The sequence below is a fragment of the Pogoniulus pusillus genome, chromosome 17 (assembly GCF_015220805.1).
Source record: "Pogoniulus pusillus isolate bPogPus1 chromosome 17, bPogPus1.pri, whole genome shotgun sequence".
Taxonomy (NCBI): domain Eukaryota; kingdom Metazoa; phylum Chordata; class Aves; order Piciformes; family Lybiidae; genus Pogoniulus; species Pogoniulus pusillus.
Window position 1 is genome coordinate 20,853,791 of NC_087280.1, and position 23,700 is coordinate 20,877,490.

At 45.7% G+C, this 23,700-nt stretch overlaps 1 protein-coding gene across 5 annotated transcripts in view; it reads right to left on the bottom strand.

The window, feature by feature from the left end:
- The window catches only part of MCTP2 (multiple C2 and transmembrane domain containing 2), a 159,501-nt gene that overhangs the window by 12,371 nt on the left and 123,430 nt on the right, over positions 1-23,700 (bottom strand). For 4 of the 5 annotated variants that reach the window (XM_064158037.1, XM_064158035.1, XM_064158036.1 and 1 more), the window contains 2 exons: positions 14,691-14,813; positions 13,067-13,108 (listed from right to left, as the gene is read on the bottom strand). In XM_064158037.1, coding sequence (XP_064014107.1) covers positions 13,067-13,108; positions 14,691-14,813 — 165 coding nt within the window. Of the gene's footprint in view, positions 1-3,945; positions 4,118-13,066; positions 13,109-14,690; positions 14,814-23,700 lie in introns of those variants that run through there. The other variant, XM_064158038.1, reaches the window with a different exon arrangement.

The window sequence follows — 23,700 nt, forward strand, 5'->3', positions numbered from 1 at the left end:
GCTTATTTTAGGCAACAACATTACAGGACATTACTACACATGTGCAGAAATAAAAAGGAAGCACAGAATGAATTAAAAAAGCAAAATGACTTAAATCAGCCTTGAAAATCAGTACACAATTATCAGCATTCAGCATTTCTTTGCCAGCAATCTAATACACACACAGGCATGCAAATTGGTGTGGTTGCAGATACTCTAGCAAGAAATCAGCAAAACATTCACTTACTACAAAATGCAGAGCCCTGGACACTGATTTTTTACATCACATTTGGGCTCTCCAAATTCAGCCCAGTTTAGAAAACAAGAAGACACTTTAAGTTGTGCTTTAACCAGTCAGTGCCCAGAGAAGGCAAGTGCTGGTAAAACACACGTTGCATCCACTCTCTCTTGTCAGCAGCTCACGCAGAGGGAAGAGTGGGTAGGTGGAAACAAGGGTCAGAGACACTCAGATCAATGTTGCTGCAGGTCTGCTTTTGTGATGTGAACCTGCATTATTTCTCTGTGCAGGAGAGAGGATCAGAGGCTACTTAAAGGCACACTGGGTCAGAAAGGTGAAGGCTCACTGCTACAGGACCTTGGCACTACTGTTAGCCAAGACAAGGTACCACATTACTTGGGTACCACATTGTTGTGTGCTGGCATAGCACAGAATCACACAATTAAACAGGTTGGAAGAGACCTCTAAGATCACCGAGTCCAGCCCATCACCTAAGTCTTCTAATTAACTAGACCATGGCACTTAGTGCCTCAACCAGCCTCTTCTTAAACACCTCCAGGGATGATGACTCCACCACCTCCCTGGGCAGCCCACTCCAATGCCAATCACTCTTGCTGTGAAGAATTTCTTCCTAATGTCCACCCTAAACCTGCCCTGGCACAGCTTGAGACTGTGTTTGCTTGTTCTGTCACTGGGTGCCTGGCAGAAGAGCCCAACCCCACCTGGCTACAGCCTCCCTTCAGGTAGCTGTAGACAGCAATGAGGTCTGCCCTGAGCCTCCTCTTCTCTTGGCTAAACACCCCCAGCTCCCTCAGCCTCTCCTCACAGGGCTGTGCTCCAGGCCCCTCCCCAGCCTTGCTGCCCTTCTCTGCACACCTTCCAGCACCTCAACATCTCTCTAGAATTGAGGGGCCCAGAACTGGACACAGCACTCAAGGTGTGGCCTGCCCAGTGCTGAGCACAGGAGCAGAATGACCTCCCTGGTCCTGCTGGCCACACCATTCCTGATCCAGGCCAGGGTGCCATTGGCCTTCTTGGCCACCTCAGCCACATGCTGGCTCATGTTCAGTTGTCAAACAGTACCTCCAGGTCTCTCTCTGCCTGGATGCTCTCCAGCCACTGTCCCCCCCTCCATGGGGTTGTTGTGGCCAAAATGCCAACCTGGCACTTGGACTGTGCCCACCTGCCCAGCTCCCTCTGCAGAACATTCCTACCCTTTAACAGATCCACACATGCTCCCAACTTGGTGTCACCTGCAAACTTAGTGATGCTGGACTGCACCCCCTCATCCAAATCATCAGTGAAGATACAAATCAGGACTGGGCCCAGCACTGATTCCTGGGGCACACCACAAGTGACTGGCAGCAACTGGATGCGGCTCCATTCACTCCCCCATCCTCAGATGCCAAGAGGCAGACATGACAGTAAACCCCTTGCTACCCTTGGAATTAGTTGGTGCTCATTTCTCATCACACTAATTTGGGTTTTTTGAGTTTAAAAAGCCAGCACAGAGTTATCAAGCTCCAGCCATTTGAATATTTTGCCTTTGGGTTGCGAGTGAGTGCACAATGAATAGAAGCAGCAGTTTTAAATGATCACACATTTGGGGTGTGAAAAGGAGTATTTTTACATTAATAAAACAACCAACCAAAAAGCAAATATGAAACCCTTGGGGTGTGAAATAACCCCAGAAGAAAAATAAAGAAATAAAGAAAGAGTCAGTTTATGTGAAAATAGCACCAAAAGTCATTTTCACAGAACTCCACTTATAACCTTGTTAGGCTCAAATGTAAATGACACATGAAGATTATATTAGGTTTAACTATTCACTCACTGGCATGGTACAATGATCCCTTTGCCAGAGCAGGCTTTAGTGGCACCGAACTTGAAAGGAGAACACCTTGAGTGCTGCGTCCAGTTCTGGGCTCTTCAATTCAAGAGAGATGTTGAGATACTGGAAGGTGTCCAGAGAAGGGTGATGAAGCTGGTGAGGGGCCTGGAGCACAGGCCTGTGAGGAGAGGCTAGGCTGAGGGAGCTGGGGGTGTGCAGCCTGCGGAAGAGGAGGCTCAGGGGTGTAGAATCATAGAACCACTCAGGTTGGAAGAGACCTCTAGGATTATCCAGTCCAACCTAGCACTCAGCCCCATCCAATCAAGTTGTAGAGAGCAATGAGGTCTGGCCTGAGCCTACTTAAAGGGAGGCTGCAGCCAGGTGGGGGTTGGACTCTTTTGCCAGGCAACCAGCAACAGAACAAGGGGACACAGTCTCAAGCTGTGCCAGAGGAGGTCTAGGCTGGATGTTAGGAGGAAGTTGTTGTCAGAGAGAGTGATTGGCATTGGAATGGGCTGCCCAGGGGGGTGGTGGAGTCACAGTCCCTGGAGGTGTTCAAGAAAAGACTGGATGAGGCACTGAGTGCCATGGTTTAGTTAATTAGAAGGCTTAGGTGATAGGCTGGACTAGGTATTAGAGGTCTCTTCCAACCTGGTTAATTCTGTGATTCTATGCTATGGATGAGGTTGGACTGGGTGAGCTTGGAGGTCTCTTCCAACCTGGCTGATTCTGTGATTGTATGAATTCATGGAACACCAGCTGGTTGGAAATTCCTTCTCTCCCAATTCAAGCAGAAGGGGAAAGAAACCACTTTAGATAAAGTTATATTCCAGGGCAAGCCTACTCTTGCTACTCTGAGTTGCAAAGAAGATCATCTGTCAGGTCTATCTGCATCATGCTGACTTTATTTACACATCTTCGATTGAGCTTAGAGACGTAGTGACAATGCTGTTCAGACAATACAAGAGAACTGCTGCTGCAGCCACCAAGAAAAGAAACCAGAAGCTACCAGTGCCTGGGACATAATGACAATGGCATGCATCTTCTTACCTATCATGCATGCTAAAATTGCCCCCAGACTGCAGTGGTTTCCATTTATAATTCCAAATAGACCCAGCAAAAAGGCAGAGAGAGGCTGGGATTAGAAAGCCTTGCACATGAAATCAGTTAGAAAAGTACAACAGGGTAGCAGGACACTGAAAGGTATGCAGAAGCTTTTGGAGAGCCTGGGGACTTGTCAATATCTGTTCTTATTCCTGTTTTGTTCTGAAAACCTGCAGTCTAAACAGCTACACCACGATAAACAGCTACACCTCCCAGGGAGGTGGTGGAGTTGTCGTCCCTGGGGGTGTTGAAGAAAAGCCTGGCTGAGGCACTTAGTGCCATGGTCTGGTTGACTGGACAGGGCTGAGTGCTAGCTTGGCCTGGATGAGCATGGAAGTCTCTTCCAACCTGGTTGATTCTTTGATTCTATGATTAGATGATTGGGTAAGCAAGAGAGAAGCAGACAAATAAAGTACAACAAACAGGATTCTTCCATATGATTTAGGCTCTGGAGTGCTGTTTATGCTTTCTGAAGCCAGCAGCTCACAAAACAGTGGCAAGCAGGAAGAGTTCATCGCCCATCAAGGTGGCAGTCAGTAGTCTACATTAATTAGTGAACAGGCACCTGTCATACAGAAAGCTGTCTGTGAATGTTACCATATTTGTTTGGTAGAAGATAGATTTTTTACACCTTCCACACCCTTTCCCATCTGTGCAAGATCCTCCCCCCCCCCAGGTAATTTTAATTCATCCTCCTCAAGTATCATTCATTTCTGATTTCTTTTAGGCTCAATATATTCTGCTGCTTGCAAAGGGGATGTAGATCCCCATGCTTCAAAAATCACAGCTCAGAAGCTTTTGCTAGAATTAAAAATAAGATATCCTGCCTGTTTCTGGCAAATTTTGCCCCTCAGAAATGGTTGTGAAGCTTCCATTCCCTCAAGGCCATTTTCTTCTTCTTTCTTTCTTCTTTCTCTCTTAGCTGATTACAGCACTGTGGGTGGACCAAAACTAGTCTCCAGCCTCTGGGAAAGAATTTACTCCATCAAAATGAATTTACAACTGAGAATTCATTACATAATCAGTATGTTACTTCAAATCTTCCTTGCATATCCCAATTTAAGAAACCTCCACTTCTACACTAACTGCCTGAATGAAACCACAAAAGGGGTCTTATAAAAGATTAAGCATGTCAGAGGAAAGTTGGGGGGGAGGGGGGAGAAAAGACTAAACAAAACCCCCACAACACCTAGCAAATTCAGAAGCCTTTTGAGCCCAGCTAACGTACATCAACCTGCAAATCATAGAATCAACCAGGTTGGAAGAGACCTCCAAGCTCATCCAGCCCAACCTAGCACCCAGCCCTATCCAAACAACCAGACCATAGAATCATAGAATCAACCAGGTTGGAAGAGACCTCCAAGATCATCCAGTCCAACCTATCACCCTGCCCTATCCAATCAACTAGACCATGGCACTAAGTGCCTCATCCAGACTTTGCTTGCACACCTCTAGGGACAGTGACTCTACCACCTCCCTGAGCAGCCCATTCCAATGGCAAAATCACTCTCTCTGTGAAGAACTTCAAATGTCTGCCATACTTCATGGAAGGTATTTCTAGATTGTTCTGTGTCTGAATATCTAACAGATAATACACAGCAGGTCTAAATGCACTCAAAGGCTTAACACAACTCTGTGATCTTCTTTCTCTTCCCTGTGATGTTTTGCTGCTCTCAGACACTCAGGGACAGTTGCAAAAGTAACTGTCAAGTGAAGGCAAAACTGAGGTACTTCCAGGGCAAAGAGTTTAAGTGTGTGAAATGTGGGGCAGATCAGGAGAGGACATCCTCAGCTTTAACACAATGATTCGTGATGGGTGAGTTACATTGGGCAGAGCTGGGCTTGAAAGGGAAAGTTGTAAGGTCTACAGAAGAAGAGATTGAAGGCAAAAATTACCAAGCACCAATGACCAAACAGTTACTGCTTCTGCTCTAGGAAAACTTCTGTTACTGAGTTGAAAACTTGGATGGTGGAGGTCTTCTAACTTCTTGTTTTCATTTGTTTCAAGGATTAATAGCTTTCATCTTTACAAAAAGCTGTTCTCTGGTGTTTTTAAATCCATCCATCAATTTTTTTTTTCCCCTCTGGATACATCCAAACCAGTAAGCAAAACTCCAAATGCACAGACAATTTCCAGGGTTGCACTCTAAATGTATTTCTGATGTGTCCTGCAAATATCAAATGCCCACAACTGAAAAACTCAGGCTGGAAGCCACGAGCAAGTCCTAAATACTTCTCTCCTGGAATCCATGTAAAACTCCAGCACAAAAAGAAAGCTTGCATGCAACTTTCAAACAAGTGGTATTCATCAGCAGACTTCTGGCATGCCAAGGGAAACTCAATATATAAAGCTGAGGAACACTTGGGGGCAAGGATGAGAAAAAGGGGAGGAGGAAAAAGAAGCAGAGATTCATACAAAAGAAGGAAGAAAGGAGGAAGAAAATAGGGTAGAGGCACGTAAGGCAGGAATGGAAGTTTTGCATAGCTTCAGGGATTCAAGGACTTAATCTGCCTAGCCCTGGGCTGGCCTAAGTTTCAGAATCAGCTTTTTCACAGTAGCTCTCATTATGCCTCTACAAGCACATCAGGGCAACGGTTTACCAGGACTTACCCCACAAACCAGATATGAATTTCCAGTGTATTAGCAACAAACAAGACTGATGGAAAGAGGAGAGAAAGGAAAAACCTCAGGCATGCATGGCCTTTATGCTCCACTATTATTCTGGGGGGGTTGTAGGGATTTTGTTCTGAGTTCTTTTGGTTTTCCCCCCTCTTTTTTTTTTTGTTGTTAATAAAACATTCTGTCATTACTTAGAGAGAAAACAAACTTGGCCAAAGTTAAACCTAACATGCAGCTTGCTCTGTGCTAGACCACAGAACTCTGACCTTCCTGGTGTCCAGCAAAACTTGTGCCAAACAACATCTTAAGGCCAAAACACTCATAGATGAAGAGCTTCTAAAACCCAATAGATTTTGTTGGGCATAAACAACAGCCACTGGCCTCTATTGTCTGCAGGGAACACTTCACTAACAGCTTCAGTCTAGCAGCAGAACGAAGCTCTTGTGGGAGGTGGTAGCCATGGAGTGACAGACAGTCTCTTGGTAGCTAAAATGAATTCCAGGCAGAGCTTTGAAAATAGTCACCACAGCAACCTTGAACTGGATCCTGCCTTTGGTGGGAGCCAAAGGCAGCTGAAATGAACCCAGCAATCTGCCATGCTGAGTCACTCTCTTGCCCTGTGCTCCAAAGCCTGTGCCACGTGTCGAGGAGGGCTCCTCGGCGCTTCTAGGAGGATGGGTACCCGGAGAGGATGGCTGCCAAACTCTGAGCAACTGCCTCATGCAGTCCCCAAAGTGTGCATCACAGGATCTTTTTGTTTATTAACACCACGCTGCAAATGTGCCTGCCTGGCTGTGGAAATGTAGCACTTGAAATAATTACCAAATAGAGGAAATTCAACACAGAAGGGTCAATTTATGCTCTTAGTTAAAAAGGTGTGAAAGCTGGAATCATGCCAGCAGAGCCAGGAGGAATTCCTGCAGGCTGCCTGAAGGACAGTATCACTGACCATAAAAAGGGCACGTTTTAAAAGCAGTGGCACGTCATCTGACAGCTAAGGCTGGGGGAAAGCTGGCTGAAAGGCAGAAGATGACCACTTCACACCTTCTTCAGCAATGCTCATGTTTTCTGTGCTTACGTTAGATGAATCTCATCTGTGCACAGAGGACCAGCAAAAGCCTCCTAAGCACAAACCAAGAAGAAGCCTTGTCCAGTTCTGGTGTCCCCTGCGTAAGAAAGGCACAGAGCTGTTGGAGTGAGCTCAGAGGAGGGCCAGAAAGATGATCCAAGGGCTGGAGCAGCTCTGCTGTGGGGATAGGCTGAGGGAGCTGGAGTTGATCAGCCTGGAGAAGGTGCTGGGGGACCTTAGAGCTGCAAGTCCCTCCTTTCCACTCCTCTCCCATCACTCCTAAACCTATGACTAGATGGGTCATGATGCCAAGACAAGGACAGTGACAATGTATGGGATGCCTACGGATAAGAGCATTAAACCATAGAATCAACCAGGTTGGAAGAGAACTCCAAGCTCATCCAGTCCAACCTAGCACCCAGCCCTAGCCAATCAACCAGACCATGGCACTAAGTTCCCCATCCAGGCTTTTCTTCAACACCTCCAGGGATGGTGACTCCACCCTGGGCAGCCCATTCCAATGGCAAAATCACTCTTTCTGGCAACAACTTCCTCCTAACATCCAGCCTAGACCTCCCCTGGCACCACTTGAGACTGTGTCCCCTCGTTCTGTTGCTGGTTGCCTGGCAGAATAGACCAACCCCCACCTACCTCCAGACCTGTCCCTTAGGCTTCTCCATCACTGACATATTCACAGTTTGTACATAGACTCACGAGGAAGCAGTGAGGATGAAGCCACAAAGAGCCAACTAAAGAAGGAACAGCAATTTCAGGCAGTCCACGCCTACATAAACACACACACCTTAGGGGGGGCTTTTACTTAGGGCATGACCTTCCCCTTAATTTTGTGGAGAAGAGGTCTGCTTCTTTTCAGTCTGGACATACCCTGTGTGCCATGGAGTATTTTCAAGTCTTTCCTATCATTTCTCTTCAGCAAACTTAATGGGAGACGTTGAAATAATATATTGCAATTGTTGTACTGAAGAGAAAGGAAAAAAGAAGAAGAAGAAAAAACAACTAATGAAATTATTTATACTTCCAGGGAAGAAAACAATGAGATGATATTGTCTTGAATGACCTTTCCTAAGTATGGGGGATATAACATCTTACACAATAGACTCTTGGTTCATGTTTCAATTACTGACCTTTACTGTGGAGAAAATTAATGCAATTTTCATCGTAATCCACCCGTACAAATAAGATCCATACGGAAAGCTTCCACATGCTGAATCTAACTCAAATGGAAAATGTCAGCTCTTTGCTACTGGATGAATTTGACTTTAATTTGTTCAGCTGGAGTCTTTCTGAATTGGGTTCATAAAACTTGGTGTATTTTTGGTACCTCTTTTTGACAGAGCATTGCCTACATTCGAAACATTGGATTTTTATTCCTCGGGGATTTTTTTTCCCCCTACTCTCTCCCCCCCCCCCTTCCAACATGAGATATTAAACATTTCTTGGAAGCTCCCAAATAAGTTGGCTTGAAGCCACTGTGTCAACTGATTGCTTCCTATTACATCCCAAAAGGCAAATAGATCTACATGGGCTCACCATCCCATAGACACCACCTAAGAGAAAAACCAAACTTGGACTGGATGATCTTGGAGGTCTCTTCCAACCTGGTTGATTCTAGGATTCTAACAAAAACTAACAGGAATTGTTGTTACAGAGTCACAGAGTCAAAGAATGTCAGGGGCTGGAAGGGACCTCCAAAGCTCAGCCAGTCTAACCTCCCCTACCTCAGCAGGATCATCTAGACCAGATCACACAGGAACACATCCAGGCAGGTTTTGAATATCTCCAGAGAGGGAGACTCCACAACCCCCCTGGGCAGCCTGTTCCAGGGTTCTGTCACCCTCACAGGGAAAAACTTCCTCCTCATGTCTACATGAAACTTCTGTGCCTCAGCTTCCATCTATTGCCCCTTGTCCTGTCACTGGGCATCACCCAGCAGAGCCTGGCTCCAGCCTCCTGGCACTCACCTGTACATACTGATACCCATTGCTGAGGTCACCTCTCAGTCTCCTCTTCTCCCAGCTAAACTGCCCCAGCTCCCTCAGGCTGTCATCATAATAGAGATGTTGGAATGGAAGATCTAGGAGGCCTCTTCCAACCTGGTTGATTCTATTCTATGTTTCATTCCCTCCATCATCTTTGTGGCTCTGTGCTGGACTCTCTCAAGCAGTTCTATGTCCCTCTTGAACTGTTGTTGCTTTAGTTTTGTCTCCGATTCAATTCTGAATCAATTTCCTGATCTGTAAGTAGTAGTAATTTAAGTTTTGGAGGAGATATATGGAATTATATATTCAACCAGAATTTATCCAGACAATATAAGACTGTGAGAGGACTCCAGCACTCTGTCCAGTGGGATCCTATGATACACTTCAGTCAACAGGGGAACTGCCTACTCTTGAATCAAAAAAAAGGAAAGAAAAAGTAAACTAAACAAACAGTCAACAATCAGACAGCTTGAGCTGCATGTGTCTTGTCTATACCTCTCTACTGGCAGGCAAAAGATGTTTCAGTGATGTCATTTCAAAACAATCCTCAGTCAGACAGCCTGACAGACCCCAGAGCTGACATGACACAGTCTGAACTCCACATCCAAGATGGCACAAATCCTAGAAGGCATTCATCCAGTGAACAGCTTGTGCCAAAAGGGACAGAGCCCTCTTATCTTTTACAGTCCCCCATGCTGGTATTTGGGGAGGGGAGCGGAGGGGAAAAAAAGGGGGGAGCTGACAATTAAGAACTGTCATTTAAGACAGATAGTTTAGGTGAAGGGAGTTAATCTGCTCTTGGGTTTTGAAGTAAGAGTCTGTGTATTTATAAACAGCTGAGCTCTTTGAGGGCTGTGTTACAATCCCCAGAAGCATGGCCTGTTATGTCTAACATGCAGCAGAACCCAGAGAGGCTCCGTGTGTGAGCATTTTGCTACACCACCATGACAGGAAACAGAAACATTGACCTCGTGGACCACAACCCAACTGGCACATTTCAGCTTTGGGACCTCTTGTACTAGGGGACAAAAAGAACCCAAATCAAACTCCTTTTTAATGTATAGTTGTCTGCTTAAATGCTGACACCGTTGTGAGATAACACCACACATTTCCCATACATACCCTACAGAGCATTGGCCTCCCTCAGACTTGCAAAAGCCACTAAGAATAACCTCATGTACTTAAAGATGTGAGTGATCAGAGTGCAAGCATGGTCCAGTACTGATGCAAAGGGGATACACGCAGGACAGGATGAAGAAAATGCTGCACAGCACTTAACATGGGACACATACTGGGCCCTTCGATTCAAGAGAGATGTTGAGGTGCTGGAAGGTGTCCAGAGAAGGGTGAGAGAGCTGGTGAAGGGCCTGGAACATAAACCCTATGAGGAGAGGCTGAGGGAGCTGGGGGTGTGCAGCCTGGAATCATAGAATCAACCAGGTTGGAAAAGACCTCGAAGCTCACCCAGTCCAACCTAGCACCCAGCCCTATGCAGTCATCTAGACCATGGCACTAAGTGCCTCATCCAGTCTTGTCTGGAACACCTCCAGGGACGGTGACTCCACCACCTCCCTGGGCAGCCCATTCCAATGCCAACCACTGTCTCTGACAACAACTTCCTCCTAACATCCAGACTAGACCTCCCCTGACACCACTTGAGGCTGTGTCCCCTTGTTCTGTTGCTGGTTGCCTGGAAGAAGAGACCAACCCCACCTGGCTACAGCCTCCCTTCAGGTAGTTGCAGACAGCAATGAGCTCTGCCCTGAGCCTCCTTTTCTCCAGGCTGCACACCCCCAGCTCCCTCAGCCTCTCCTCACAGGGCTGTGCTCCAGGCCCCTCCCCAGCCTTGCTGCCCTTCTCTGGACATGTTCCAATATCTCAACATCTCTCTTGAATTGAGGAGCCCAGAACTGCACACAGCATTCAAGGTGTGGCCTGAGCGGTGCTGAGTACAGGAGGAGAATAACCTCCCTTGTCCTGCTGCCCACACTGCTCCTGATCCAGGCCAGGATGCCATGGGCTTTCTTGGCCACCTGGGCACACTGCTGGCTCATGGTCAGTGAATCCATGTTTCTAGTGACTTCCAGATACCGGTCCATTTAGTTCACTACTTTTATGATGCCAAAAAAGTGAAATTATAAACGAAAACATGAAAACAATTCTTGTGTGTTGCAAGGGAAGTGCAATTCCAGCAGATTGTCTGAATCTTACTGAATAACTCATAGAATCAACCAGGTTGGAAGAGACCTCCAAGATCATCCAGTCCAACCTAGCACCCAGCCCTGGCCAATCAACCAGACCATGGCACTAAGTGCCTCATCCAGGCTTTTCTTCAACACCTCCAGGGACAGTGACTCCACCACCTCCCTGGGCCATTCCAATGCCATTCCAATGGCAAATCACTCTCTTTGATGGGTTTTGGGTGGTTCAGTAAAATACAACCACCATAGAGGAGCAAGGTTATGTTGGAGTAACTACTCCATTCGATTAGTCTGCTGAGCTTCAATCTGAGTGCCGGTGACTTGCTAGCTGTGGTATTGATTTACTTCTCAATGCTAACAATTTCCCTGCAACACACTTAGAACACAGAATATTCAAGCAGAATGCTATTAACTTAGTATGCAATTTGGAAGTTTCACATTGCTTTGTGAACATTTTCTCCCTAACAGTCAATGTTCCTTTGCATGCTGTTGCTCGTTAAATGATTCCTCACCTTTTAGCTTTCAAGTATTTATAGATTATCAGATCCTCCTTCACTTATGTTTTTTTTCAAGCTGTATATATTAAGTTCTCTTAATCTTTCTTCACATGTCATGCCCTCTAATCCTTTTATCATTAGTCACTGTGGTTTGATAAACTTGAAAAACAAATCCCAATGAATTTTTCATAGTGAGAAGAAGTAGTAAGCATGCTCCAATGAAATACAAAACAGGCCTTGCCAATTCAAATTCCTTCTATGTTTCATCTGAGGAACTAAACCAATTTTTTTCCCCCTCTAGGATGTGTTGAGAAAATCTAACCAGTTCTGCTAAAATCACACCAATTCTGGCCTACAGAAATCATAGATTCTTCAAATGGCTTAAGCTGGAAGCCACCTAAGAGATTGTCTACTCCAACCTCCCCGCCATGGGCAGCAACCTCTCTCAGCTAGACTCAGCTGCTGAAGGCCTCATCCTGCCTAGCCTTGAACATCACCAGGGAAGAGGCATCCACAACCTCCTTGAGCAGCCTATTTTAGAGTCCCACCACCCTCATACTGAAGAACTTCCTAAGATCCAGTCTAACCCTGCTCTCCCTCAGCTTCAAACCATTCCCTCTTGTCCTGTCTCTAGACACCCTTAAAAAAAGTTCCTCTCCAGCCTTTCTGTACAATTGCTTCAAGTCTCAAGTTGTGCTGGGGGAGTGGTATCTGACAAAATCCACTAATAGCAAAGCCAGAAGCCAAACTTTGAAGTTCTGCAGATGAGATCAGTGGAACATGGGGACACAGTCTCAAGTTGTGCCACGGGATGCACAGGCTGGGTATTAGGAGGAAGTTGTTGGCAGAGAGAGTGATTGGCATTGGAATGGGCTGCCCAGGGAGGTGGTGGAGTGGCCGTGCCTGGAGGTGTTGAAGCAAAGCCTGGCTGAGGCACTTAGTGCCATGGTCTGGTTGACTGGACAGGGCTGGGTGCTAGGTTGGACTGGATGATCTGGGAAGTCTCTTCCAAGCTGTTTGATTCTATGTATTGTAAGGCAGCTCTAAGGTCCCCCTGAAGCCTTCTCCAGCTGCCTCAGCCTACCCTCACAGCAGAAATGTTGCAGCCCCTGGATCATCTTTGAGGCCCTCCTCTGGACTTGCTCCAAGAGCTCTCCATTGGGAAAAGCCATTGGTACATGATGTCACCCAAGACTCCAAATGGAAGTGCTGGAGGATTCTCCACACCTGTATGCATCTACATCTTACCCAGCCACACACAAATCTATCAGTGCACACACATCAACAGGTGCTTGTTAGGATTGCAGGCACAAACCAGGAGACTGCTCAGACTGAGTTACTGTTCAGAGGACTCAGCAGCATTACACAAACCAAGGCTTTAGTTCTTTCAAGTCTGCCAATCAGCGCAGAGTTGCCTTCCCATTTGGTGCAGATAGCAGCTGAAGATCTTTTGGGGACAGGATGGGGGGTTTCTGCTCTCCCACATTCCTTCTGATTCTAGTCCACACAGTCACGAGACATGCTTACCTTATCATCCTCATCCTCATCTTCATCCAAGCCCACGAGCTCCTGCAAAAGCAGATGTCCACATTACAAAACACTCCACCTGATTTCCAACGGCAGGAGACGTTCAAGAAGCTGACAGTACTCCCCCAACACTTCCTTACACAGATGCCTCCCACCACTAGTGCAAGCCATCAAGCCCCCACCATTCTCCCCTTTCAGCAGTAACATTTTGTATTCAAAGGCCTTTCCCTTTATGCTTTCCTGAACAAAGCAGGCAATAACCTATACAGATTTCAAGTCAAAATAAAGCAGTTTGGAGGCAACAAGCTTTCGAATTCAGTGCCAACTTTTCTGCCTGTAAACAGCTCTTAGTCTGAGCAATGAACCAGCAGTTATGTCAAGGCTGAGGAGCACATACTCAACTTGTTCCATCCTCACTGGCATAATGACTGCTCTCTCTAGGACCATTACTGAAACATCAGACTTTAGAAAATACCTAAGCATGAACATATTTAATGTCACAAACCACAGCCAGAATTCTATCCAGCATTATTTCCTTCCTTTAACTCCCATGCTGACAGGTAAGGGAGGAAACAAAAGACTTGGCCAAGGTTTGAAATAAGGAGCATTTGGCTTTCAACTAAGGTATTTAATAAGTTGAGTCTCTAACAGGGTCCTCTGAATTCTTCCTTAACAAGGTTCTCTGAATTACTCTTGATTGTTGAATGGGAACATTTGAATTGGTCTACAAGTACAGCAAACATGAAGAATCAGAACAAAAAGACTGGGGTCTTTTGGGGACAAGTGGGTTTATTTTTGTTTGGGTTTTGTGTTGGTTGTTTTGCACTTTCCCTCCATCCAAAAAAACTACATTAAAGGCACTGGGAGCTCAAATACCCAGATTTACTCTTTGGCTCCCTGGAATATCTTGAGCCCTGCAGAGAGATCTGGACAGGTGGGCAGAGGCCAACGGGATGAGATTTAACAAGGCCAAGTGCAGGGTTCTGCATTTTGGCCACAACAACCCCAAGCAGCACTACAGGCTGGGGACAGAGTGGCTGCAAAGGAGCCAAGAGGAAAGGGACCTGGGGGTGCTGACAGATAGTAGGCTGAAAATGAGCCAGCAGTGTGCCCAGGTGGGCAAGACAGCCAATGGCATCTTGGCCTGGATAAGGAACAGTGTGGCCAGTAGGACAAGGGAGGTTATTCTGCCCCTGGACTCAGCACTGTTCAGGCCACACCTTGACTACTGCATCCAGTTCTGGGCCCCTCAATTCAAGAGAGATGTTGAGGTGCTGGAAGGTGTCCAGAGAAGGGTGACAAAGCTGGTGAGGGGCCTGGAACACAAACCCTATGAGGAGAGGCTGAGGCAGCTGGGGGTGTTTTAGCCTGGAGAAGAGGAGGCTCAGGGGTGACCTCATTGCTGTCTACAACTACCTGAAGGGACATTGTAGCCAGGTGGGGGTTGGTCTCTTCTCCCAGGCAACCAGCAATAGAGCAAGGGTTGAGGTTTCTTTTCAGTAACTTTGAAACAAAACTGCTGGTTAGCTCCAAAAGTAGCTTAATACCATTAAAATGCAGGACATTTTCCTCAAGGACCAATTCAACCTCAGGCTGCCAGACATGTTCCTGCCACTTTACTTGCCTGGGCATCTTGGGTGCTGTTGACCTTCCCTGTGGTGATGAGGGAGAAGTTGTAGGCAAAGAGCACCAACAGAGCCAGGGGCACCATGTACAGTTCCACGCTCCAGACGGTGACCACGAACACCTGGGAGAAATAAAGCAGCAGAGGTTAGCCACAAACAAGTGGTTAAAGAGAAGGTATCCAAGAAGGCCTTGCAGTCATTATCCCTATGCACATTCATCCTTGTATCTCTGTTAACCTCAGTCATATTAGCCTGGCAAAGGAAATCTGCTTGCAAAGTGTGCTTGCTGATGACTGTGTTTAAATCCATTAGGCTACCATTTGTTTGCTGCTTCTTCCCTGTTTCTGGTGAAGGACAGGGCCATGAACTGTTGGAGCGAGTCCAGAGGAGGCCACCAAGATGATCAGAGGGCTGCAGAAGCTCTGTTATGAGGACAGGCTGAGAAAGTTGAGGCTCTTCAGCCTGGAGAAGGCTTTGAAGAGACCTTGGAGTGGCCTTCCAGTATCTGAAGGGTGTTACAGGAGGGTTGGGGAGGGACTATTGACAAGGTCTTGTAATGACTTTAAACTGGCAGAGGGGAGATTTACATAGGATGTTAGGAAGAAGTTCTTTCAAGTGAGGGTGGTGAGACACTGGCACAGGTTGCCCAGGGAGGCTGTGGCTGCTCCCTCCCTGGAGGTGTTCAAGGCCAGGTTGGATGAGGCCTTGAGTGACCTGCTCTAGTGGGAGGTGTCCCTGCCTATGGTGGCAGATTGGAACTGGATGAGCACTGAGGTCCCTTCCAAGCTAAACCATTCTATGATCATAAGGTTAGTCTTAAGGCTTTATTCACTCCTTCCTGGGACCTTCTCACACCTAAAAGCCTTTTGGCCTTAATGCAAGTGTATAACAGATCCACTTAAGGAAGCAAACCTGTTCTACTTCATCAAAACCTAATTCCCAGGGGGTCTTTCACAGGCTGCAGGGGAGTTTCCTCCACTTGTGCAGCTGGAGCCCCTCACAGTCCATGGGGAATGAGCAGGAAATGAATTTTCACTACTGATCTGCCTATGTTCTGGGCATAGCAGCACAGAGAAAGGACCATCACCTTCCAGGACACAGGGCTTCAGGTTGCACATGAGGCATGATTTTGGAACGAAGCACAAGAAGCCTAGTCTTCATTCTCATACCCTTGCCACTTTATAGCACAGCATAGTCTGCTTTCACTGGTTTCATGGAGTCTCTCTGCCCAGAAATGGAATGAGCTGCTGTGTCTGGAGTGGTATCTGACAAAATCCACTAATAGCAAAGCCAGAAGCCAAACTTTGAAGTTCTGCAGATGAGATCAGTGGAACATGGGGACACAGTCTCAAGTTGTGCCAGGGGATGCATAGGCTGGATGTTAGGAGGAAGTTGTTGGCAGAGAGAGTGATTGGCATTGGAATGGGCTGTCCAGGGAGGTGGTGGAGTCACTGTCCCTGGAGGTGTTGAAGAAAAGCCTGGATGAGGCATTTAGTGCCATGGTCTGGTTGACTGGATAGGGCTGGGTGCTAGGTTGGGCTGGGTAATCTTGGAGTCTTTTCCAACCTGGTTGATTCTATAATTCTATGAAGATTTGAAAAAGCACTCAGGATTGTAGAAAAAGAGAAAAAAAAAAGAGATGCCAAGCCAAACTACAAGCCCATCTTACAAGTACCAAGGATATCTAGAACAGGCTGTATGAGAGGTTGGAAATACAAAGTTAATAAACCAAATCCAGAAGTACCATAAAATGCCTGTTGTGATCCCATTTCCTTTTCTACTCAAACACAGTGTTTCCAGAAGAATTGCCTAATGCTGGCAGTAATCTGCAGCTATTTAAAATTACCTCCTTTAAAGGCAAAACACAAATGTATTGATCTGAATTTCGTCCCTCTAAAGAAACCTGGAATGATCTAAAATGAAAATGACATTTTTAGAGTAATACAGGTAGGTGAAAAATCATAGAATCATCCAGGTTGGAAGAGACCTCCAAGATCATCCAGTCCAAACTAGCACCCAGCCCTAGCCAATCAACTAGACCATGGCACTAAGTGCCTCATCCAGGCTTTGCTTGAACACCTCCAGGGACAGTGATGTGCCTTAAAATGCAACAACAAGAAAAACTTTATAGGTGATGATCAGAAAGCTAAATCTCTACTTTCCTGTATCCATCAAACACTACATATTATAAAGGCAACAGTGGAACTTACAGAATAGAATACTTATGACAATGTATTTTGGCTTATGGACCTAGAAAGTTTAACTACACTGTACTAAGATGCTCTTCACGCAGCATTCAGCAGGGTGAGAATTGATATCCCTACAAACCAGCAGCTGCTGTGACTTCTAAGTCTTATTTGGCACCAGGCAAATGGTCAGTTAATATCTATCAGGGGCCAAAAGCAGAGCAAGAACCAATGGCTACATCCACAATCCTGGCCAAACAACAGCTGCATTTTCCACAGTCAACCTGATTTCATGTTAGCTGTTGCTATGCAAGGAATCAGACTGTCCTCCTGTTCTTGGCACTTGTAGGCCAGTTTACCTTTGAGATAGATTCCTTCAGAAAGTGGGCTGACATCCAGATATTATATCCCCACATTAGAGATTTGTACCATTGGAACCTAACACAGAAAAAGACTTGGATGTGATTTTTTTTTCCTCTCTTTTTACAACCTGCTTTTCAATGTACTAAAAAAAAATGGAGTGATAATGATTCCAACAGCCACAGGTCATATGTAAGCAAGACAACAGAACACAATGGGCTGCCCAGGGAGGTGGTGGAGTCACCATCCCTGGGGGTGTTCAAGAAAAGCCTGGATGAGGCACTTAGTGCCATGGTCTGGTTGATTGGCTAGGGCTGGGTGCTAGGTTGGACTGGATAATCTTGGAGGTCTCTTCCAACTTGTTTGATTCTATGACTCTTAGAATCCTGGCCAAGAAGGTAAGATACTTGATATGTCTTACAGGACCTTTGCATGGCTTTAGGCCATAAAGACTTCAAAACCAGTGATATTCCAAGCTAAAAAGTCTCCAATAAATGAAAAGTTCTAACCTGAACAAGTTCCTCTGAGGCTATTCCAACTGCCTTGGATAAACCTCTACTTGCTTGGTGAGGCCAGCTCCTGTCCTACCTCAAATGCCACTCTAAAGAAGAAGGACCTGTTGTTGTGTATGTCTATTCAGCCACCCAGTTCAAGTATACATAGATAAACCCCAAAATACACATGTAAATATACAACTGAGCCTTACATAAACTTCATAGAAACTCCTGTTGCCAGGTATTAATTCAAAATACCTGCCTCAGTCTGTGGGAGGAGGTCACATTCATACAACCCCCCTGGGCTATTACTAAACTCAGTTTTCTCTATGCAGCAGAAAGACTCCACCAGCAGTCAGCTAACGTCCTACAGGAGTCAATGAAACTCTTGAAGAACCTCTCTTCATTCATTCAATTGCAGGACTTGAACCAATTTTAGTGCATCTGTCACCATCCTATATGAACATCACTGCTCAGTTGCAAGCATAATACAACCTTGCAATCACAGGTCATCTAGGCAAGATACAAACCCAAGACCTTGGTGATTTTAGCTCCAACAGTACATTTTCTGTATTATTAAGTTTCAGACCTCAAATAAAACTTAAAGCTTAATTACAAAATCTGACTGTAGTCTCAATAGAGAGCTGAGGCACAGTGTTGTTTCCTTTCCACTCCTGCCTGGTTAATCAGTTGCAGAGTTGTTAACTCAGACAGTGAGGCTTTGATAGAGCTTCCACATCTCCTTACGAAGTTGCTTTTGCTGCTGCCGCCGCAGCAAAGGGAACTGTGACACAACACAGACACAAGACAAATTGATTTAGCTATTCAGAAATTATTTAGCCTTGGAGGTATGGGAAATGATTGCTGTGAACATAGAGTACATAATAAAAGTTCAGAGGGTGCTTATAAAGCAAAGAGAAACAGTTCTGCATTCTAACAACCTCCTGAGCAGCTCTGCAGCAGCAGTTTCCTAAGCAGCTGCCAAACAGACCCATGTCCTGTTTTGTCAACTGTCCTGCAGCTCCCCAGCACTGACTACAGAACCATGCAGGGTGGCAAAGCCCCACAGGATCAGCAAGGCTAACCTAGAACCCTACTCTGCAAGATTCACCTTAAATCATAGCCCTAAGCACCACAGTCAAACCACTCTTAAACACATCCAGGCTGGCTGACTCCACCACCTCCCTGGGCAGCTCATTCCACTCCCTGACCATTCTCTCCATTAAAAACATTTTTCCTAACGGCCAATCTAAACCTCTCCAGTCTCAGCTTGAGGCCATTCCCCCTCGTTCTGTCTCCAATTCCCTGTGAGCAGAACCCAGCAGCAGCCTCTCCACAATGTCCCTTCAGGTACTAGTAGACAGCAATGAGGTCTGCCTTCAGCCTCCTCTTCCTCAAACTAACCATCCCCAGCTCCCTCAGTCACTCATAAGCTTTATTCTCTAGGCCCTTCACCTCTAGACCCACTCCATCAGCTCCACATCTCTCTACATCTACAGCATCAGCAGCCCTGTGATGCTGACACTCACTCTTCCAGCTACAAGATTCTCAATTGTGCACACTTTTATTTTCCTCCCCATTTTACCATGAGTGATATCTCATGCCTAGGAGACACTCCTGCATTATCCCAAACCATTTTCTTAGCAATACTCTTTGCCAAAAGTTGAGAATGGTTCAACTGCTGATGTACATAATGGCTATGGCAGGGAACAATATTTGCTTGATTCCTTGTAATGCCTAATTTCTCTTTTATCTAATACATAGACTGGCGAGGGAAGTCATTAACAGGTTGAAATCATTTAGTGTCACAGAAACCAAGCTCCTGTTTCAAATGATTCTACTCTGCATTATTCTACTTCCCACTGGTGAGACCCCACCTGAAGTGTTGCATCCAGTTCTCCTATTACAAGAGAGATATGGATGTGCTGAAAGGTGTCCAGAGAAGGGTCACAAAGATGATCAGGGCTGGAGCTGCTCTGCTATGAGGAGAGACTGAGGGAGTAGTGGCTGCTCAGTCTGGAGAAGAGAAGGCTCCCAGATGACCTTACTGTGGCCTTGCAGTATCTTAAGGGGCCCACAAGAAAGCTGGGGAGGGACTTTTTATGCTGTCCAATAGTGATAGGACTGGGTGGAATGGAACACAGCTAGAAATGGGTAGATTCAGACTGGATGTTAGGAAAAAGTTCTCCAGCATGAGGGTGGTGAGAGCCTGGAATGGATTGCTGAGGGAGGTAGTGGAAACCCCATCCCTGGAGGTGTTTAAGGCCAGGCTGGATGAGGCTCTGGACAGCCTGATGTAGTGTGAGGTGTCCCAGCCCATGGCAGGGGGGTTGGAAGCAGATGATTCTTGTGGTCCTTTCCAACCCTGACTGATTGTATGCTTCTGTGATTCAGTTTTAACAAACCATATTTTCCTCAGTGTTTCACATCATCATCAGACATAATCCATGGCATCACTGAAGATTTTGCTGCTGGTCTTCACACTGTGCACAGGAGAATTTAAAAGGACAGTAGCTGATTTCTAAACTGAAAGTCAAACAAGCTGGAGCTTTCTGCATTACTTCTTCCCATGCAGCTTGAGAGCATAAAAGCCTATGATAGAACTGAGCAATTCAATTCACAGCATTCTAAAACAATGATCAAAATAGACATGAGACAGAGGAGAGTGGAGTGGAACAAAAAACCAACCAAAAAAAAACAGTTCTTGAAACTAATATTTAGACCAGAGTTCTACCAAGAAGAGAAGAGCAATATCACAGCCTTGGAGAAAGGACCACTTGATTTCAGCTGATTAATGTGTTGCTGTTTCAAAGGACCTAATAACTACAAGCTAAAGCTCTGGAGGGTTGGAAGCTGTTTCATCTGAAAATCATTGAAGAGGGGTCCAACTGTTCCTGTCAAGAAGCATGGAGCTTGAACAACCACCAGAGTGGCCTTTTTGACAGCAGTACAAAAGATGAGAGGAGGCAGTCTCAACTGAAAGTAAAAACAAACCCTCAGAAACACGTTTCAAATCTGGGGTTTCTGCCCCTCTGGTTCCAATTTAGGATCTGTCTATTAGGAACAGATTTTAGACGGGTGTCTACTAAAGCATGCCCATAAAACATTTGTCACCAGCACAGCCACAGGCATGGGACAGGGGAGTTTTAAGAGGGTTGGAAATCTAGCAATGGATAGGCTTTACTGGGTGACTTTTCTATACAGTGATTATACTCTTTATTTTTTAACTCTACAATCCAGGCTCTTTCTGAACTGGTAAGCCCTTGTGAAAAAGCAAAAGGTCCTGTGTTGTGTGACAGAGTAAATCTCAGCAAGTAACAGTGATGGGAGAAGGACAGATTCCATCAGATGGAAAAAAAAATAAGTGAAAAGAAATTAAATGCATGCAAGAAAGCAATGGGAAAAAATAAAAGTTATATTCTTAGCTCCGATGCTAATGAAATGCCTCATCAGTGGAGCTGTGAAAAACACTATTTGAAACTTCAAGTTTCAAAGCCACATAGAATTCAACTGGAGTCTAAACAACTACCAGCTTTGTCCAAAGTTCCCTTGCAATTTATAAACAGGGGCTGTGCAATTCCCAAAGCCAGCAGATAAATGTCGAGCTGATATTGCTGTGGTTGTCCCAAGTCGTGTTTTGAACTAAACCAAAACACTGATTTTGATTTAGAATCGTAGAATCAGTCAGGGTTGGAAGGGACCACAAGGATCAGCCAATTCCAACTCCCCTGCCATGCCCAGGGACACCCTACCTTAAAGTAGGCTGCTCAGAGCCTCATCCAGCCTGGCCTTAAACACTTCCAGGCATGGAGCCTCAACCACCTCCCTGGGCAACCCATTCCAGCCTCTCACCACTCTCATGATGAACAACTTCCTCCTCACATCCAGTCTCAATCTCCCCACCTCCAGCTTTGCTCCATTCCCCCCAGTCCTGTTCCTCCCTAAGAGTCTAAAAAGTCCCTCCCCAGCTTTTTTTTGTAGGCTCCCTTCAGATCCTGGAAGGCCACAAGAAGGTCACCTGGGAGCCTCCTCTTCTCCAGTCTGTACAGCCCCAACTCTTTCAGTCTGTCCTCATAGCAAAGCTGCTCCAGCAATTTGAGACACAAAGCTGTGCTCCTCTTTATTTACAGGGGAGAGGAATTACCTGCTTTCAGCTTGTCTCTGTTATGTTGTTATGGAGTCAAAAGTTGCCATGTATGCACAAACAGACTTTATAAACAAATATTCAGGGACAGACTCCCTAGCATTTGTTTTTTAAGCTTTCAATCCTTCTGCTCCAAACAAAATAGAGGATATTAGGCAGTAACATAAGATACTGGCTCCCCAAAAGGGCACTCAAATCCCTCAGAGGCAATAAGCCTGTCAACAACAAATGGTTTCTGACAGATACTTATTCCTGCCCTTAGAAAGGGAGAGTAAAAGAGTAGAGGAGAGAATGAGCACATTGACAAAGAGCAGTATGTTCATGCATATGGATATATATAGGTATATCCAAAGGTATCTCCTGCAGATACAGGCACTACAGGTGTGAACAGTGGTGAATATGGATTAACAACAATCAGGGCACATGGCATGGGCTCAGCCTGATGAGTGCATTAATGAAGTTGGTGCTCTTGGGCTGGCTTCTGCATTCGACTAGGGAGAAGATTACAAAAAGGAGCTTACAACAGTTATGGAAATTAGTCTAATATAGCACCCACCTCAGGGCATGGCAAATAAAAGTTTGAAGCAGTCACACAGCTTTTTCCCTCTTATTTGTCTCTCCCGAAGATTTTCCTTTTCATAGACTCACAGAATGTTTTAGGGTTGGAAGAGACCTCGAAGATCATCTAGTTCCAAACCACCCACAGTATCACCAAGGTTGGAAGAGACCTCATAGATCATCAAGTCCAACCCTTTACCACAGAGCTCAAGGCTAGACCATGGCACCAAGTGCCACGTCCAATTCTGCCTTGAACAGCTCCAGGGATGGCAACTCCACTACCTCCCCGGGCAGCCCATTCCAGTGTCCAATGACTCTCTCAGTGAAGAACTTTCTCCTCACCTCGAGCCTAAATTTCCCCTGGCATAGCTTGAGGCTGTGACATCTCGTTCTGGTGCTGGCCACCTGAGAGAAGAGAGCAACCTCCTCCTGGCCACAACCACCCCTCAGGTAGTTGTAGACAGCAATAAGGTCTCCCCTGAGCCTCCTCCTCTCCAGGCTATATGGGCAGGGAGACCTTTTACTAGACCAGGTTGCTCAAAGCCTCATCCAGCCTGGCCTTGAACACTCTCTGAAGAATAGATCCTCCTCCAAAGATGTGTTCCAGAATCACTTGTACCAATACTCTCCCTTCCCATATCCATATGATGCTCTCCCGCATAGTGCCATGGCTAGCTTAGAGCTCTCCTATGCCACTACGCAGCTCCCAGGCTGCAGCTCAAGGAGAAGTTTTGAGCAGAGCTATTCCCTCATTGCAATGCAGTAAGATGTGGCAGGAAGAGAAATTACACTTAAATATACCAGCACTGTCAGAAGAAACCTGTTTACTTTCGATTCAATCTGCTATTTTGTGTCCCCAGCAGCAGCAGGTAGAACATCTCAATAGTGGTATGAAATGTGTGTTGCATTGAACAGTGATGACCACAACAAAAAAATGACCTGAAGGAATATAAAATATACTTTAAATATTTATGCCAGGTGACAAATTATCTCTGCATTGCTCCACACATCAGCATACAGCTTACTAATTTCTAAGGGTGTACCACAGGCAGAAATCTTAGCTCCTCTATACAAACTCTGTTGCAAGCACAAACACAACTGAAATCAAAAACCAAAGGAGCTCAGAAAAAAAAAACCAAACCACAACCACTTAAAAACTCCAAATATCAAACAGTGTCCTAAAATAACTCCATATTACATTCCACACTGCATAGCAATAAGAAGTAGGGAATAAAGGATATGTTTGTATAATTTCCTAGGATGCAGA